General features: G+C 37.5%; 1 protein-coding gene across 2 annotated transcripts in view; it reads right to left on the reverse strand.

The window, feature by feature from the left end:
• Positions 1-18600, reverse strand: part of NEK10 (NIMA related kinase 10) — a 228985-nt gene that overhangs the window by 138643 nt on the left and 71742 nt on the right. For both annotated transcript variants that reach the window (XM_076005874.1, XM_076005870.1), the window contains 2 exons: positions 17916-18037; positions 17678-17780 (listed from right to left, as the gene is read on the reverse strand). In XM_076005874.1, the coding sequence (XP_075861989.1) occupies positions 17678-17780; positions 17916-18037 (225 nt within the window). The remainder of the gene's footprint in view (positions 1-17677; positions 17781-17915; positions 18038-18600) is intronic.

The following is an 18600-nucleotide window of genomic DNA, read 5'->3' on the forward strand; positions in this document are numbered from 1 at the left end:
TTTCTTTTCATTCTCTTAATAATGTTTTTCATATAACAGAAGTTTAAACTTTGATGAAGTCAAATTTATTAATGTTTTTGTTTTATATATTATAGTTTTGATGTTATATCTAAGAAATATTTGCCTAGCCAAAGATTACAAAGACTATATCCATTGTTTTCTTCTATTAATGTAAGGTTTTTTAAATTTCAAAATATTGTGGAGGTACAAATGTTTTTGGTTACATGTATCAATTTTTTTATGCTGGGATCAGGGTTATAAGTGTGCCCATCATCTAGATAGTGCTCATTGTACCCATTAAGTAGGTTTTCACCCATCCCCCTCTCTTTCCTGGTTGATTTCCACTGAGTTTTACTTCCTTCCGTGCACATGTGTGCTCATTGGTTAGTTCCAATTTAATGGTGAATACATGTGGTACTTGTTTTTTGATTCTTTAGATACTTCACTTAGAATAATGGTTCCCAGTTTCATCCAAATTGTTGTAAAAGTCCTTAATTCATCCTTCTTCATGGTGGAGTATTCCACAGTATACATATACCATGTTTTCCTAATCCAATCATAAATTTATGGGCAATTAGATTGATTCCATGTCTACAATTTTAGTTTTACGTGTAGGTCTATGCTCTACATTGAGTTAATTGTTACATAAGGTACAAAAGACGGTTTAAGGTTCTTATTTTTGCATGTAGATTTTCAACTGTTTCAGCACTATTTGTTGAAAATAGCCTCTTCCTCTCTCTAAGCACTAGATTTATATATTCATCCGTATAGACAATATCTTCACTTAAATGTCTCCTAGGCATTTCAAAATTAACACACCCCAAAGGAATTTTTTTAAATTAAAAAAAAATAAAAATAACCATACCATTTGGAATAGCCTCCAAAGAATGAAAGGAAGGAAGAAAGGAATGCTGGTTGACTGACTTAGGGATTAATTTGACAAAAGATGTGCAACACCTATACACTGAAAACAATAAAACATTGATGGGAAAGAATGAAGAGGAATGAAATATATGCAGAAATATTTATGGTTTGAAAGACCCAATATTGTTATGAGGTAAATTCTCCCTGAAAAATAGAATAATTATATATAAAACCCAAAGGAATTCTTAATCCCAACCCAAACAACTCCTCCTTGGTTCCCTGCCTCAATAAATGTCATAATTATTGACTTAGGTACTTTCCTTAGTTCTTGTGCTAATTGTCAACTTTATTGCCTCTCAGCTTCAAATGCACCCTCATTGTCCTGCTTTGTGATATTGGAGCTGGACCATGATAATATTTCTCCTTTGCCACCTGGCTTGATGTAAAGCTTTGTCAGTAGAGGGTGCTGAGGGGGACCTGCAGGAGGAGAAGCTTCTCTTCCTGGTTCTGACATGCTTCCTCTCTTCCTTTGTTCCTGTAGCACTTGTGTGATGTACAGCAGCAGTCCCCAACCTTTTTGGCACCAGGGACCAGTTTCATGGAAGACAAATTTTCCATAGACTGGGGGCGGCGGAAATAGGGGGGAATGGTTCCAGGATGATTCAAACGTATTACATTTATTGTGCACTTTATTTCTATTATTATTACATTGTCACTTGCCACTCATTGACAGGGTTTTGATAGGAGTCTGCAAGCAATTGGTTTATTATAGTCTCTGTGCAGTCAAACCTCTCTGCTAATCATAGTCTATACTTGCAGCCACTTCCCAGTGCTAGCATCACCACCTCAGCTCCACCTCAGATCATCAGGCATTAGATTCTCATAAGGAGCATGCAACATAAATCCCTCACATGCACAGTGACAGGAGGGTTCGTGCTCCTATGGGAATCTAATGCTGCCACTGTTCTGAGAGAGGTGGAGCCCAGGCAGTGATGTGAGCTATGGGGAGCGGCTATAAATACAGGTGAAGCTTCACTAGCTCGCCTGCCACTCACCCAGATCATAACAGGCCACGGACCTGTTACTGGCACTAGTCTGTGGCCTGAGGGTTGGGAACTGCAGGTGTATAGGATGCCTACACATCCTATATGGTGGATGTATAGGATGCCTATACATCCTATATGCCTATACATCCTATATACATCCTGTATGGTGGTGAGTGGTGCTCACCACCCCTGCAGGCACTCCATCCAGCTTCCCAGCAAATCTTGTAGGCACCCCAGCAGACAATAGACCAGAAAGTTCTGCTCGCACCTCAGCTTGCTTCACAACACCCCGTCAGGTAGATTCCCAGTAAGTTCCATGAGCATTCTAGCCAGCCAGCAGCTTCCCAGTATGTTCCACTGACACCCCAGGGGACGGCTACCTGAAGAGTTTTGTTGGCATCCGAGTGGGGAAACTTTGTACTTGACAGCTTTATCCTGCAGTGTTTCAATACCATTCTCTGCCATCAGTGGGACACGATCACACCCTCTCCAACAAAGTCTGACTATCAGCCTTGGAGGAAAGAGGCCCTCGTGAAACTTGCTCCTTCTTTGTATACTTCACCTTGGCCCTAGAGGTAATGGCTGCTACCTATACAGGCACACCTTGTTTTATTGCAATTGGCTTTATTGTACTTCACAGATATTGCATTTTTTTTTACAAATTGAAGATTTGTGGCAACTCTGCATCCAGCAAGTCCTCGGGCACCATTTTTCCAACAGCATGTGTTCACTTTGTGTCTCTGTGTCATATTTTGATAATTATCACAATATTTCAAACTTTACTATCATTATCATTATAGCTGTTATAGTGATCTGTGACAAGTGATCTCGATGTTACTATTGTTATTGTCATCAGGCACCACGAACTGTGCCCATATAAGATATACAATGTAACCCAAAGGTCAAAAAAAGAAAAAAACAAACAAACTTTTAATGGGTGGTGGGCAGATGGGAGGGGGGAGGAGGGGAAGAATTTATACTTACAAAATAGGCGCAATGCACACCACCTGGGGGTAGGACATGCTTGATGTTTTGGTAAGGCAAGGGGTTGGGGGAGGAATGGCAGGGGCAACATATGTAACCCTAACAATATTTGTACCCCTATAATATGATAAAATAAAATAAAATTAATTTAAAAAAAAAAAGAGAGCAAACTTAGTTGATAACTGTGTGTCTTCTGACTGCTCCACCGACCAGCCATTCTTCCATCTTCCTCTTTCTCCTCAGGCCTCCCCCTGAGCTAATATTGAAATTAGGTCAATTAATAACCCGACAATGACCTCTAAATGTTCCAGGGAAAAGAAGAGTCACATTTCTCTCACTTCAAATCGAAAACCATAAATGATTAAGCCTAGTGAGGAAAGTTGAGACGGGCTGAAAGCTAGGCCTCTTCCACCAAACATTTAGCCAAGCTGTGAATGCAAAGGAAAAGTTCTTGAAGGAAATTAAAAACGCCACTCCAGTGAACACATGAATGATATGAGAGCAAAGCAGCTTTATTGCTGATGTGGTGAAAATTTTAGTGGTCCAGATAGAGGATCAAACCTGCCACCACATTCCCTTAATCCAAAGCCTAATCCAGAACAAGGCCGTAATGCTCTTCAATTCTATGAGGGTTAAGAGAAATGAGGAAGCTGCAGAAGAAAAGTTGAAAGCCAGCATAGGTCGGTTCATGTTGTTTAAGGAAAGAAGCCATTTCCAAGACATGAAAGTTAAAGGAGAAGCAGTAAGTGCTAATGTAGAAGCTGCAGCAAGTAATCCAGAAGATCTAGCTAAGATAATTGATGAAGGTGGCTATACTGAACAACAGATTTTCCATGTAGATGAGATAGCCTTCTATTAGAAGAAGAGGCCATCTAAGACTTTCATAGCTAGGGAGGAGAAGTCAGTGTCTGGCTTCAAAGATTCAAAGGACAGGCTCAGTCTCTTGTTAGAGGTTAATGCAGCTGATGACTTTAAGTTGAAGCCAATGCTCATCATGAAAATCACAGGGCCCTTAAGAATTATACTAAATCTACTCTGCCTGTGCTCTGTAAATAGAACAACAAAGCCTGGATGACAGCACATCTGTTTACAGCATGATTTATTGAATATTTTAAGCCAACTGTTAATAACTATTCCCCAGGAAAAAAAGATTCCTTTCAAAATAGTACCGCTCAGTGACAATGCATCTGGTCACCCAAGAGCTCTGATGGAGATGGGCAAGGAGATTAATGCTGTTTTCATGCCTGCTAAAGCAATGTCCATCCCGTAAGCTCATGGGTCAAGGAGTTATTCCAACTTTCAAGTCTTACTATTTGAAAAATATATTTCATAAAGCTATAGCTACTGATAGTGATTCCTCTGATGGGTCTGGGCAAAGTCAACTGAAAATCTTCTGAAAAGGATTCACCATTCTAGATGCCATTAAGAACATTCATGATTCATGGGAATAGGTCAAAATATCAACATTAACAGGAGTTTGGAGGAAGTTGATTCCAACCCTCATGGATGTCTTTGAGGAGCTCAAGACTTCAGAGGAAAAAGTAACTGCAGATGTCATCACAAGAGAACTAAAATTAGAATTGGAACCTGAAGATATCACTGAATTGCTCCAATCTCATGATAAAACATGAATGGATAAGGAGTTGTTTCTTCTAGATAAGCACAAAAGTGGTTTCTTCAGATGGAATCTACTCCTGGTGAAGATGCTATGAACATTGTTGAAATGACAACAAAGGATTTAGAATATTCCATAACCTTAGTTGATAAAGCAGTAGCAGGGTTTGAGGGAATTAGACTCCAATTTTGAAAGAAGTTCAACTGTGGTTAAAATGCTAGCAAACAGCATTGCATGCTACAGAAAAATCTTTTGTGAAAGGATGAGTTAATTGATCTTGCTGTAATCTTCATTGTTGTTGCATTTTACAAAATTGCCACAGCACCCCCCCCCCCCAATCTTCAGCAACCAACGTTCTGATCAGTCAGCAATCAAGAACATTGTGGCAAGACCTACCACCAGTAAGAACATCACAACTCATGGAAAGCTCACATGATTGCTAGAATTTTTTAGCAATAAATTATTTTTAAATTAAGGTATGCACAGTTTTTGGACATAATTTTATTGCATACTTAATGAAGAGGACAGTAAATACATAACTTGTATATGAACTGGGAAACCAAAAAAATTCATGTGATTTGCTTTATTCTAATATTTCCTTTATTGAGCCCACAACATCTCTGAGGTATGCCTATATATGCTATTCCTGTATTCCTTATTGTTTTCTTTACTTTGTAATAGGTCCTGTTACTAGTTTAAAGTCATTTATATTAAACTTGTTCGATTCAAATTACTGGGTGGTTTCTGTCTCACGAATGGACTATGGCTGATACAATTTCTCACTTTCCTTCACCAGAGTAAAGTCCTATTGTTTCTACCCAAAAAAAACATATCTTGAATTAGGCCACTTTTTATTACCTCCACTGCAGTGGTAGTTTTGAAAATGTGTTTACAAATTCTTTAATATTCCTCCCTTCAAGAAGTGAATGGTAATTTTCTTTCCCTTGTGTGTGGGCTAGACTTGGTAACTCTTGGCTAATGAATAGAATACAGAAGAAGTGATGAGATGCTACTTCCAAAGTTAGGTTATGGAGAGACTGTGGCTTTTGTTTTTAGTGTGCTCTCTCTTACTGAATTTCTCTCAGAGTCCAGACACTATGTAAAATAGTTCAGGTTATTCTGCTGAAGAGGCTACAAAGAAAAGAGCAGCTCTGGAGAATGAGAGGGAAAGTGGAAGTGAAATGAAGCACTCATTCCAGCCAAAAGCCAGAACTCACTGCTAGCCATGGGAGTGAGCCTCCTTGCAAGCAGACCCTGCAGGCCTGGCCAAGGCTTCAGATGCTGCAGCCCTGGCTGGCAGTCTGACCACAGCCTCATGAGAGACTCTGAGTTAGAATCACATGGCTAAGCTGCTCCTGGATTCCTGACCCTCTGAAACTGTGAGAAAATAAGTGCTTCTTGTTTGAAGTCACTAAGTTTTGGGGCAATTTATTTCCAAGCAATGGATAATGAATATAGCTGCTATCACCCTGGTCCATGCCACCATGACCTCTCACTGAGACCACTGTACCTCCTAAACACACTCCTGGTTTCCATACCTCCCCATAAAATATAATTCTCCACTCCAGAGCCAAAAGGATCTTTTGAAAACCTAAAGCAGATATCACTACTTACAAGGTTAACACTCTATAGAGGCTTCTGATAAAAAGTACTAAGAATAAAAGCCAAACTCTTTCCAGGCCTATATGACCATATATGACCTGAGTTTTCAGAGTGATCTTTCTAGTACATACTACCCAAAATTTTCTTCTTCCTTCAACACTCTTCTATGACATTTATTTAATTTTTAACATCTTTCATTATCTGAAATTACTTATTTATTTTTATTTAGTACTTGTTTACTTGTTTAGGATCTGCCATTCCTAATTAGTATGCAAGATCTATGAGAGCAAAGACTTTGTATTGTTTATCACTGTAGATTGATGGGTTTATATCTTTTGACACATGTTTATATAGATATATATGCATAATTATATGTATATCTATCTAGCCTCTCAACCCAGTAATACTGACAAATAGAAAATATTAGAAGGCTAAATCATAAGAAGTATTATTAACTGTTCACAAGCTAGATGGTTTCCTACAACCTTTCCTCGCCTTTATTATATTTTGGAGAAATTTAGTTAAAATTAAGCAATTGCTACAGAGAAGGAATAGTATCTAACACTTCAGTAATTTAGGGAGATCACTACAATTTTAGTACACATAAGCCCTGACCAATTTATGACCTAAAATAAGCAATTGCTACAGAGAAGGAATAATATCTAACACTTCAGTATTTTAGGGAGATCACTACAATTTTAGTACACATAAGCCCTGACCAATTTATGACCTAAAATAATACTTTGACTTTTAGTTCTTATGATATATAAAAATGATCTTATTTTTATAAAAATGTCATTGATTTTGAAAGGAAAAAATTAACAAGTGTTACAATGATTTTATTCACTCCAGTTAATTTAGATAATGGCAGAAACTTGGACAGATGTCTGCAAAAACACAGATGGTCAAGAAGCATTCTTAAAGAGAGCAAAAATTAATATTGCTTGGCCATTTGGAAGATTTTGGTTGTAACAAGAATGTTTTTATTACTCTTCCCTCATTTGTGTTCATATTTGAAGTAAAAGAAAATGTTTTATTATAGAAACTGTGATCATAAAAGCATTCATGTGCTATAATATGTATTCAAAAATGGCAACAAAAACAATATAGCACATTGTGAAAAAAATTAGGGTGAAAAGAATCTCCCCTTTGATAGAACAAATACTACATAAAATGTTAAAAAGTGTAGCATATTTACACTACAGCCTGCAGCTTGCAGCTTTCAGATGGGAAAGTTGTGTGGTCTCTGGTTGAGTCCCTAGATTCTTGCTCTGTCATTACTGTCTCTGTGACATTGGACATTTCACTCAGTTTCTCTGGTTTTTCAAAAATGGCCTGTAAAACTTATCTTTTTCAAGGGATTGCTCCAATAACAACATGACAATAGATAAGAAGCACTTTGAATTACGTCCAGATGTAAGGTACCCTTTCCACAGGGAACCCAGCTGTTCATGAGCTTTCACCCCATATGTGTCAATGACCCCCAAATTCACAGCCTGGCCATAAAGTCTTAGTCTTTGTCTGGGGCTTCACCTCCAGCCCTCTAAAGCACCTGCCACTTCCCACCTAACTCGGGGCTCGCTGTTCACAGTCATCAGGGATATCCCATTAAAGCAGATGGCATCTCATCTCCCCATTTCCTTGGCTTGAAATCCCTGCCTTTTCTCTCTTGCTTTTATATTCGCCCTCTCATCAACTCTTATATTTGATCATTTCTTTTGATTTCTGTGACCACACTTTAAATGTGCCAGGAGCCCAGACTCTCACTCGTCCTGTAACAACCTGGATGTACTTCCTTAGAAGAGTTTTCCTTCCAATCTACCCCCTACATTTAAAAGCCCTCATAGAAATGAATCATATCCCAATATGCCCATACGAAAAAACACATTCAAATGGACTCTATTTTATTATCCTTAGTCTTTGGTGTTTTTATTTGGCCTTATATACTCTACATTGTGAAGTTATTATTTCTAATTTTACCCTAAGGTAATAAAAATGTAGTGTCTCCATAGTGGCTCACCCAGTTTATTGGAGTATATCCAGAGGAGGATAACAATTGTCCAGCCCAGGGTTAGTAACTAACCCTATTTGGCTCTAATGTTGTCAAATTGTCATTCTTATCTTCTCCTCATAGCCAACTCAAAATTACAGCATCTCACAATTGCACAATGACCCACCAAAGGTGTAGGAATCTTTACAATATTTCAGAACCTGGATTTGACTGAATTGCCTTCATCACTTCCTCCTTATTTTACAAGATCCAATGCTGATATAAGACAACAGTGATGGACTTGACAGAAAATATTCTTACTTTCTTGAGAATATTTGAGGGCATTTGTTGACAGAAAAATCCCATTGCTATCCTTTCCACAACAGACATTATATGGGTTTGTAATACAACTAACTCAATATTCTGTAGTCTTTTAAGAGCACTCAAAGCTGTATCGGCTCAAACTCAACTAGACACTATCTGGTTAATGGAGAGTAAGCCACAAAACAAGTTCAAAACAAGGTAGTTGAAAAGACCTACAAAAGCCACAGATAAAATCATTATATATGCATTTGACCCAGATATTCGACAAGTATATAAGTAATGTGTATATAAGGACTCTGAGTTCCCTCTCAGAAGTACAATACTTATTTATTTTTCCTATAATGACAGATTTCTTGGCAGCAGTTTGCCCAACCAATAACAATTAAAATCCTCTAAATCCTCTAAAAAAACAATTAAAATACCAAGGATTCTGGCAATATAAGATAAGTCTAATTTGGTTTCTCAAACTTTGGTGGCATTTAAGAAAGTAAAATCTTTCCTTTGGATTATTGCTTGTTGAGGTGACTGTGAGAACTGTTCGTAGCTTTGCCCACGTGCACATTCAGTTTCCACATTACTCTTCAACTTCTCTTGCGTTAAACACTCCTCAGGCAATCCTGGCTATCAGATCAAGATCTCAAACTCAGGTATCTCCTTGATCTCTGCTCTTGATTTGTAACTCGCTTCTGAATATTTCTACCTGCATTGTGTTTTCATTCATTTGCTCATTCATTCTTCTATCCGTTTATTGAATAAATATCTATTAAGTGCTGTCAGAGAAACAAAGTCAAGGAAATTGTTTCCCCTTTCCTCACAGAGGAGATGGCAGGAAAACAAAGTTCTCAGTACTTCATCCTATGTGCTATGAGAGAGCCAAGCCCAGTGTACTAAGTGAGCTCAGAAACTGGACATATCAGATGTGGACGTCAAAGATGCCACCTAGAGGAATGGCATTTGACTTTAGTCACAGAAGAAAGGCATTCCAGGCAAAGGAACTGGCATGCTGGAAGTCCCGGGGGTATACAACCACAGCCTGTTCAGGATAGAGCACTCTGTCCCATGAGGCTAGAGCAAAGGGCAAGGGAGAAATCATGAAAAAAAGGGCCTTGGGTGCCCTAAGGAAACTAAACTTTACCCTGAATGTCATAGGGAGCTACTTGGAGGATTATAACCTGGAGAGGGACATAACCAGATTTTAACTAAGATCCCAAAACCTTACGCATTAAATCTCCTTGCCCGATTCTCTGCCAGTGGCATCACAATCTTTGCAAACTAAGACTCTTTCTCAACTGCTCTCATACCTCACACCTCATGAACTGGCCACCAAATTGTTTTAATTCTGGGTTTTAAATAACTGCTGAATCCAGTCCCTCCTCCATATCCTCTTCTGCTGCCATTGGCAAACCCCACATCAAGTCTTTTCCCGGACTATTTGCAGAGCCCTCGGTGGCAAGTGCTGTGGGCTAGCTCTCCAAACGCCATTAGCCCACTTCCTCTCCTCCCTCATCTCCAGCTATAGGGGCTGGAAGCTCACCTCAGCAGTCCCCCTTACAGCTAAGAGTGGTCACATGATGGGGTTTGGGCCAATACGATATGATATGAGAAATCTAATGGAGAACTTCCTTTGAAAGACTTTCTTTAAGGTGATAGCCATTCAAGAAAGAAATTTCTTTTTTCTTTTTTTTTCTTTCTTTTTTACCTTAGCAACCACCCTGCTTCCTATCTTTTTTGTCCATTTGGTAATGATGCCTAGATCTCTGCAACCATCTTGTGGCTATGAGATGACAGTGTGTGGACAAGAAGCTAATGTGCTGAGGACACTGGAGAGAAAGGAGACAAAGGCCTACATCATGGCTGACCTGCTTAAGCTGCTCAGCCCACCCCGGAACTGCTCACTGCCAGGCCCCTTACTATGAGACAACTAAATATCCTCATGACTTAAGACATTGTTGGTCTGGCTTTTTGCAGCTAAATACATCCTCACTGATACATGTCCTAAACCAATTATCTATTTCCAGTCCTTTCCCAACAGGTCCCCTCATGTGCCATTTTAATTATCCTTCTACCTCCCAGATTTGATCATATAATTTCAAGTTGGAAAAAATCTCTGGGAATAAGTCTTTGACCAAAGAACAATGTCAAAGCTCCCCACCCACAAAGGCTCCTTATTCTCTTGCCACATCAAACATCTTGCTAGCACCCAGACACACTATACTCCTTCACATCTCTAATCCTTTGCATTTGCTGTGCTCCCTGCCTTAACTGCTCTTACCATTCCTGCTTAACTCTCCACCCAGAGGACACTAAGACAGAGTTAGTTACCTACTCCCCTGTGCTTGATAGCTGTAATAGACTACATAATCATTCACCCGTATTCTCTGAAGGGAAGAATACATCCCCGCCCTGTTAAACCTGACTCTTTGACCAATGAAATCTGAGCAGAAGCAACATGTGACACTTTGGGGCAGAAGTTTTAAGAGCTAAGGAAGGGTTTGCCACATTCTCTCTGTAACATGGAAGCAGGTATAGAGGAAGCCCCAGCCAGCCTGGGTCTCTGAACACAGCTCCCTTGCTGATCTACAATGAACATGTAGCATTAGCAGGATAGAAACCTTGTTGTTTTAAGTCAGGGTGAGCAAACTTTTTTCTGTAAAGAGCCAGACAGTAAATATTTTAGGCTTTGTTGGACACCTATAGCCTTGTCATAATCTTCTTTTCTTTTCTTTTTTTTTTTTTTTTTTTTTTGAGATGGGATCTCACTCTATCATCCAGGATATAGTGCAGTGGCATCATCATAGCTCATTGCAACCTCAAATTCTTGGGCTTAAACAACCCTCCTGCCTCAGCCTCCTGAGTAGCTGGGACTACAGGTGTGCACTCCTGTGCATGGCTAATTTTTCTATTTTTTTTTATAGAAAGAGGTTTTGCTTAGGCTCTTCTTCTTTCTTTAACAATCATTTAAAAATATAAAAACCTGGCCAGCATGGTGGTTCATGCCTGTAATCCTAGCACTTTGGGAGGCCAAGGTGGGAGGATTACCAGAGGCCAGGAGTGCAAGACTAGCCTGGAAAACACGGCAAAACCCCATCTTTACAAGAAATAGAAAAATTAGCCAAGTATCTTGGGGTGTGCCTATAGTCCCAGCTACTTGGGAGGCTGAGGCAGGAGGATTGCTTGAGCCCACAAATTTGATGTTGCAGTGAGCTATGATGCCGCTACTGTACTCTAGCCCAGGAAACAAAGCAAGACCCCGTCTGAAAAAAAATGTGTGTGTGTGTGTGTGTGTGTGTGTGTACACATTTAATTCTTAGCTCACAGGACATATAAAAACAGGCTGCAGCTCAATTTTTCCCACAAGCTACAGTTTGCCACTGTTTTAAGCTGCTGAGACTTTCAGGTTACTTGTTACTGTAACATATCATAACATAACATATCCTTATTAGTATAATAGTATTTTGCACATACATTCTAGCCTTTATCGTCCTGTAATATATAAGATTCATGAAGATAATGGCCATGCCTGACTTGCTTGCCTTGCTCACTGCAGGATGTGGCAGCTCAGGAAATAATTGCTGAGTGAATACTGTAAAGTCGTCCCCATAAGACTGTGAGCTCAGGAGGCAGAAACCATGGCTTTGCATCTTATTTCTATTCCCTTCCTGCGATGGGAAGAGATGCCATATGATGGCATTGGATGAGCATTCGAGCCTTTGTTAAATGCTACATTGAATCAAGTATGTCCTCGTTATTACCATCAGAGCAGCAGCCAAATATCATTTGCAAAATAGAAATATGCACAGCTTGTTTGTTTGCAGGATGAACATGTGACATTCTGAGTCACATGCTAAAGCCCATGTTGAAATCCATCTATGTAATTCAATGAGTTTTCTTTTTTTCTTTTCCTTTCCTTTTTATTTGGGATCAGAGGATGTAAGGGGACGTGGAGGACCACATTAAAATGTGGATATTTGAAAAGATCAGGAAATGTGAAATGGTGGTTTCAAGGATAAGTTAATTTTGCCAAATTCCCTCCAGAGTCATTCTGTAATGTGATGGCACAACATGGATCTTACTGGGCAGGTGACAGCATTTATGGCAAACTTTGTGCTCTACCCCGTGTGCCACTGAGCCAGGGTCTGTTCTTTTGTGTGGCTTCAAAGGCTGCCAATAAACGCAGGAGCAAGACCTGGACGTGTGTCACAGCACAAGATGTTAAAAGATACAATCTTCAAATGGAAATCCATTTATACAGTAAAAATAGATATGTTTGTAGACAGATTTGTAAAACCATGCATACTGAAATAAACTAGTACTTTCTACACAGCTTTCTCATGAAAGCAAACACCAGCCAGCATGCTTACTATATATAATTGTAAACCAACCTCAATCTTAAAATATTTAATTCACCTACACTGAGAAAAATGAGAAGAGGCAAATTTCAGTTTTTCTGAAGCTTTTTTTTTTTCTAGTCACATTTTCAATACACTTTGTCCTGTGCATCTTAAAACATCATTTGGCCATTTTGTGCTTCTTTTCTGCAAGTAAATAAACCTTCTAGCACAACCAGAGAAAAATAAAACGTGACAAGGCTGCCCCTCTGTGGTGACATGATTTCATATCCACCGCAGCCAGCCAGGCTCTTTTGAACTGCAACTATATTTCAACCTCCCATAATATGGGAACTTTATACATTAATTTCAAATTAATTCTACAGTTGTATTAATAATGTAGCCACAATCCCTCTTAAACATAAGAGTCTAATGACCATATTTATATCAATAGTGATAGACACTGACAAATGTTTCAGCACTAATTATATTTAACATATTTTTTAAATGATGAATGATATCAAATCTCTGTGGTTTATCTTTTTGCCATAAAATCATTTTATACTCATTGAAAGTAATGGTAGTACATCAACTCCCTGACCATATAATTGCTTTAGTAGAGAGAAACTGGACTAGGATAAGATTCTCTTCTTAGATTTATCTTGGCTTCTTTATTTGAAACCAGGAAAATACTGTTTAACTTAAAGCTAAAAGGTCTTAAAAATTGGAAATAATTTTTTAACTTTTAAGTAGAACTCTGAGCAATGTTAATAAGATTAAGCAAAATTACAATGAGGGGCAAAACAGAGAAAAACAAAATAAAACATTGGCTTATTCTTTAAAAACAAAGTAACTTTTCCTAGGGAGTCCCAGACAATTTGAGTGCCAGCAGAAATATATATTTTTTTTATTAAAGAATCAACATGAAATGGAATATTTTGTTAAGTCTAACATGTACATTTAATAATGTAACTAGCCTGCCCATTTGGGATTAAAAGGTGGATCAACTGTATGCTTTTATCACCTATAACTCTCAAAACCTTGCTAAATGAAAAGGATTGTCTTAGAAACATTACTAACCCACGGGGACAATGAGAATGGGCTTGGCAACAACAGAAGATGAAATATTCCAATAAATTTTTGGCAGATGGAAAGAGAGATGGAGGATTTTAAATAGACTCTAGCTAGAGCAGAAATCCTACCCATGTGTCTGGGAACAGGAAGGCCCAGAAGGGAGCCATTGACCCTGCAGAGCCCCAGGTGCCACCCAGCGGAGAAGAGAAGCAAAAGCTCCAAACATAGACTTGAGATCAAGTCCCCAGGTCTCCTCCCACAGCCAGTAAATTGAGTATCCTCGACCACCAACAGAAAACAGATTTATTTTCCAAAGAAAGTAAACCAGCAAAGAACCAAGCAGAGTGAGGCTGAACTCACAGGAATTCAGTGAAAATCTACAAACTGAGTGGGGTTCCCTGAGCCTGGTGTGTTCGCACTGCTGCCATAATGATAGCAGACAGATAGATGCACATTCCCTCGGGCAAGAGACTGGAGGAGCAATCTCTGAAAAAAAATGTTTAGACACTGATTTGGGGAGTCTATAAAGGGAAATCTCTATTTTTTAGTAATAAAGGCCACCAGACAACAATCTCAACTGTAGCTCACAGAGCTACCAATAGCCTTCTTCATGCCTTCCTCATAATTACTAAAGGCTAGCCCAGGGTCACCAGATAGTTGAGAAAAGCCTCCAACAAGAGAGAGAGATTAAACTAAGCAGAATACACACACACACATACACAACACACACGCACACACATAGACATGCACACATACATACAGACAAAACATCCAGAAACAATTCAGGGTGCTGAAGAAAAAAAGGTTTACATTGTCCTGAAAAAGCATAAAAGCAGGATTCCATGAAAATGGAACAAAAAACAAGATGGAATTTTTGGAAATTAAAATATGACAATGTAAATTAAATATTCAATAGAATAACTGGAAAATAAAGTTGAAAAAAAAACTCTAAAATACAACAAAGAAACAAAGAGTTAAAAAACTAAGAGAATTATTTTTTAAATTAAGAGATCACTTAGTACATATAACATCTAACACTAATAAGAACTCAAGAAAGAAAAACAGAGAAAGCAGAGGGGAGAGAAGTAGCAAAGAAGATAATGCAAGAAAAGTTCCTAGAACTGAAGTTTTACGTCCCCAGATTAAAGAGTACACCTAGTGTACTCTTCCAGTTCAAGATCCATCCAAAGCAGTGGATAAGAGGAACATACTAAAACTTTCCAGAAAGATAAAAATGCTCGTGTATCAGGAAATGGGTATTAGAAAAGCACTAGCTTCAGCAAACCAAGCTAAATACTAGAAGATTGAAGAAATGCCTTCAAAATTTGGGAAGATAAGGGTTTTCACCTGAGAATCCTATATTCAGCCAAACTACCAATTAAGTATAAGGGTTCCATAAAAATATTTGTAACGTGCAAGCGTTCAAAAAATGTAACTCCCAAAGCACTTTTTCTTAGGAAAGTACTGGAAGACACACTTTACCAAAGCAGAGAAGTTAAAAAAGAAAAAAGACACAGGATGTAAAAAATAGACTACAATCAGAAGAGGAGAAGACAAAAGTTCCAGAACAACACCTGTACAGCAGACCTAAAGTGAAATTCTCCAGTGTACCCTGCAACAACCAGCTACAGTAATGGGGAGCCCAGGAAAACACAATTGGGAGTTGTCATGTGTGATCATGTGGAAATAGTACACAGAGGGCTTTTATAATCCTTTTGGAAGATTTCAAAAATAGTAACAATAGGTATGTAGAAAATTAGGAACACAAAAAAGAAGGCAATTATTAACCCTGGGGGGGGGAAATGGTATATGAGGAAGGAGAGGAAATCAACATTGAACAATAATTACACAGTGATAATAATATAAACATTGAAGATGGACTTAACCTAAAATTGTGCTATAACTGTATTGGCAGGATGGCAGATGGGGAGAGGAAATAAGAAAACTAAATCCTCAACTATCACAATAGAAAATCAAATACCATAAGAATAAGCTTAAAAGAATTAAAAAAGGTTGTTCTGGGAGGAACAGAAGTAGGGGTTGGAAAGGCGTGAGGCAGGAAACTTGTTTTTCTCTATAAGCTTTTTAGGCACTATTTTATTTTGTAAACTATCTTGGTGTGTAATACTGATTAAAGAAAGTAAATATAAATATAAAAGCTAATTAAAATAAGTTTAGAAAAAAGAAATGAGGCTACGGCAATAAAAGACTAAGTTCAGTATATTTAAATGTAACCAAAGGAGATGATTATAACTAGTTTTAGTAAGAAAAGAAAATGCAGGGTTAGCTATCACTCAGAAAATATAGCCTCATCAAGTCATTTAGGATTGTTTTGTATTTTTATATATATAGTATATATATGTATATAGATATACTATTTACTATGAAATTCAAACACATAGTTTATAATAATCCACATTAACTTACATATTGAAATACTTATATGTAAATAAATTGTAAAAATGTTTAAGGAAACACAAGTCCAATTTATAAAAAGAGAAAAAGCAAAAAGCCTATAGTAAACAAAACTACAATTAATTTCAAATTATTAAGCAAATGCATGTCCAAGATGAAGATTCATAATAATTTGGTCTCTTTTTTATATTTCACAATGCATTGGCTTGGAAATTTTTCCAAGTAATTTTTTCACTGAAGATTACCTATAGAGTTTCTGTTTGAGGGTTTTTTTTTCTTTTGTTTTGTTTTAAGCTAATATAGGATATTCTACTTACAAAACTCTGAACACTAAATTTAATCATTTTTCTGAAGACATGTGGTTATGGTAAATGTGTACATTTGGAACTGCCTCATGAGTAATTAGATTCTTGTAGAACTAAGGGTCTTGACTTTGGATGTCATATGTTTCTCACATTGATAACATTTAGGGCAGTGATCTCCAAAGCTGGGTGCTTATGGCAATCTAATGGGGGACAGGAAAAATATCAAAACCTCTATTTTGACTTTTAAATGCACCTCTTCATGTTTTATTTATGTAGACTTTGTTATGTACTATAGAATCTTTGTACAGCAATATACATATAGAATTTACAAATAAGTCTACATATATTGGCAGTATATTCTCAAAATTTCTACTAATGGGATATTATGATCAAAAATATTTGAAGACCACTGATTTGGAAAGATATCTTCCTACTTGTAGTTAGTGGACCATTAAAGTCCACAAGAGTAATACAAGTGCTCATGAGTGAAGAAGGCAAAAAGCTAATATATCACCCTAAGCTAAAAAAAGTTAATTTTAAGTTATGATTGAGAATCACTCAAATGAGGGGAATAAACAAACCTTCTAATTTATAAAATTTTGTCCAATAGGCCTACCTGCTATAGATGAAACATACAGTTTTTATATTGTAATAAAAACTATATGTTAAAGTATACAAATGGCTGAATTTTTATAGCACTCGATACATACATTTGTCACCCATAAGGCACAGACTATGGTAAAATAGTTCACAACAATGTGCTCATGTGGCAGTCACAAAGACTTTCCAGAAACCATTGATTTGGGAACTAAATACTCAAGTATCCTAAGAGTAACTTATTCGTTTATATGGGCAAAATACAACTCAATCATTTAATAAGAACTATGCTAGTCACTGTCCAACATGGTAGCCACTAGTCATATAGGGATATTTAAATTAATTAAAATTTAATAAAACTTAAAATTTACTTCCTCAGTCACTCTAACTATATTGCAGTGCCCAGTAGCCACATGTGGTTAGTAGCTACCACAGTGGACAGCAGAGAACATTCCCATGAGTGCCAAAAGTTTTTTTATTGGACATGACCACTCCAGAATAATACTCAGAAATTTTAGTACTTTTATACTTACTAACTGTTACTTTGTCCTTATCCCCCAACATAATGTTGTTTGGCGTCAGATCTCTATGGACAATCCTCTTCTCCTTGTGTAAGTACCGAAGAGCTAAACACAGCTTGAAACAATGAATAAAAAAAAAAAAATTTATTACCCCCAACATATATATACAGCCAATGATAATACTGCACATGACTCTAAGAAACCAGAACTTTACTGTTTAAATAAAAATTTAATGGAGATAAAAGTGTACCTGTATAAATATTTTCCATAGTCTTTCTTCAGTAAAATGATGGTGTTTTTCCTTCAATGAACTGAAATGCTCTCCAAGTGGGGCTCCTTCTATAAGCTCCATAACTATGTACAATCTATCATCTATATAAAAATGAAAAAAAAAGGTAATAGAAATTTAAATTCAATATGGGCATCTTGAAAAACCTTATGAATTAGAGTCCAAGCTTCCCAATGAGCACGCAGAGCACAACACTAAAGAATTAGAGATGTGCTAAAATACGAATCCGCTCAGCCCTGGAAAGGGGTGAGGTGAGGGGGTCTTAGTGAAATAAGAGCCCAGCCAAAATCTCTTCTGGCTACAGGCAGCTTCCTAGCAGAAGTGTATGCTGGCAAATATAATTTTCTATGTATGCCAGGATGTGGAATAATTGGAAACTGCCAAAGAGAATAAACAAATGATGTCCAGTCCTGGAGGATTTCCTGAGGAATATGTAAACCTGTCTTTCCTCTTAATAGTCTAAATTTACCCTCGCATCAGGTCAGACATTTAGAAAATTGCATTTATACTACATTGTTTTGTAGTATACACAAATATAGATTTACCTTACAGGTTCTTACACGGGAATAATGCCATGATCTTGCAATGACACAGCTGAAAATACCACCCATGATAGAAATTTGTTATGCCTCTCAAGAGCAGAGAA

The sequence above is a fragment of the Microcebus murinus genome, chromosome 1 (assembly GCF_040939455.1).
Source record: "Microcebus murinus isolate Inina chromosome 1, M.murinus_Inina_mat1.0, whole genome shotgun sequence".
NCBI lineage: Eukaryota > Metazoa > Chordata > Mammalia > Primates > Cheirogaleidae > Microcebus > Microcebus murinus.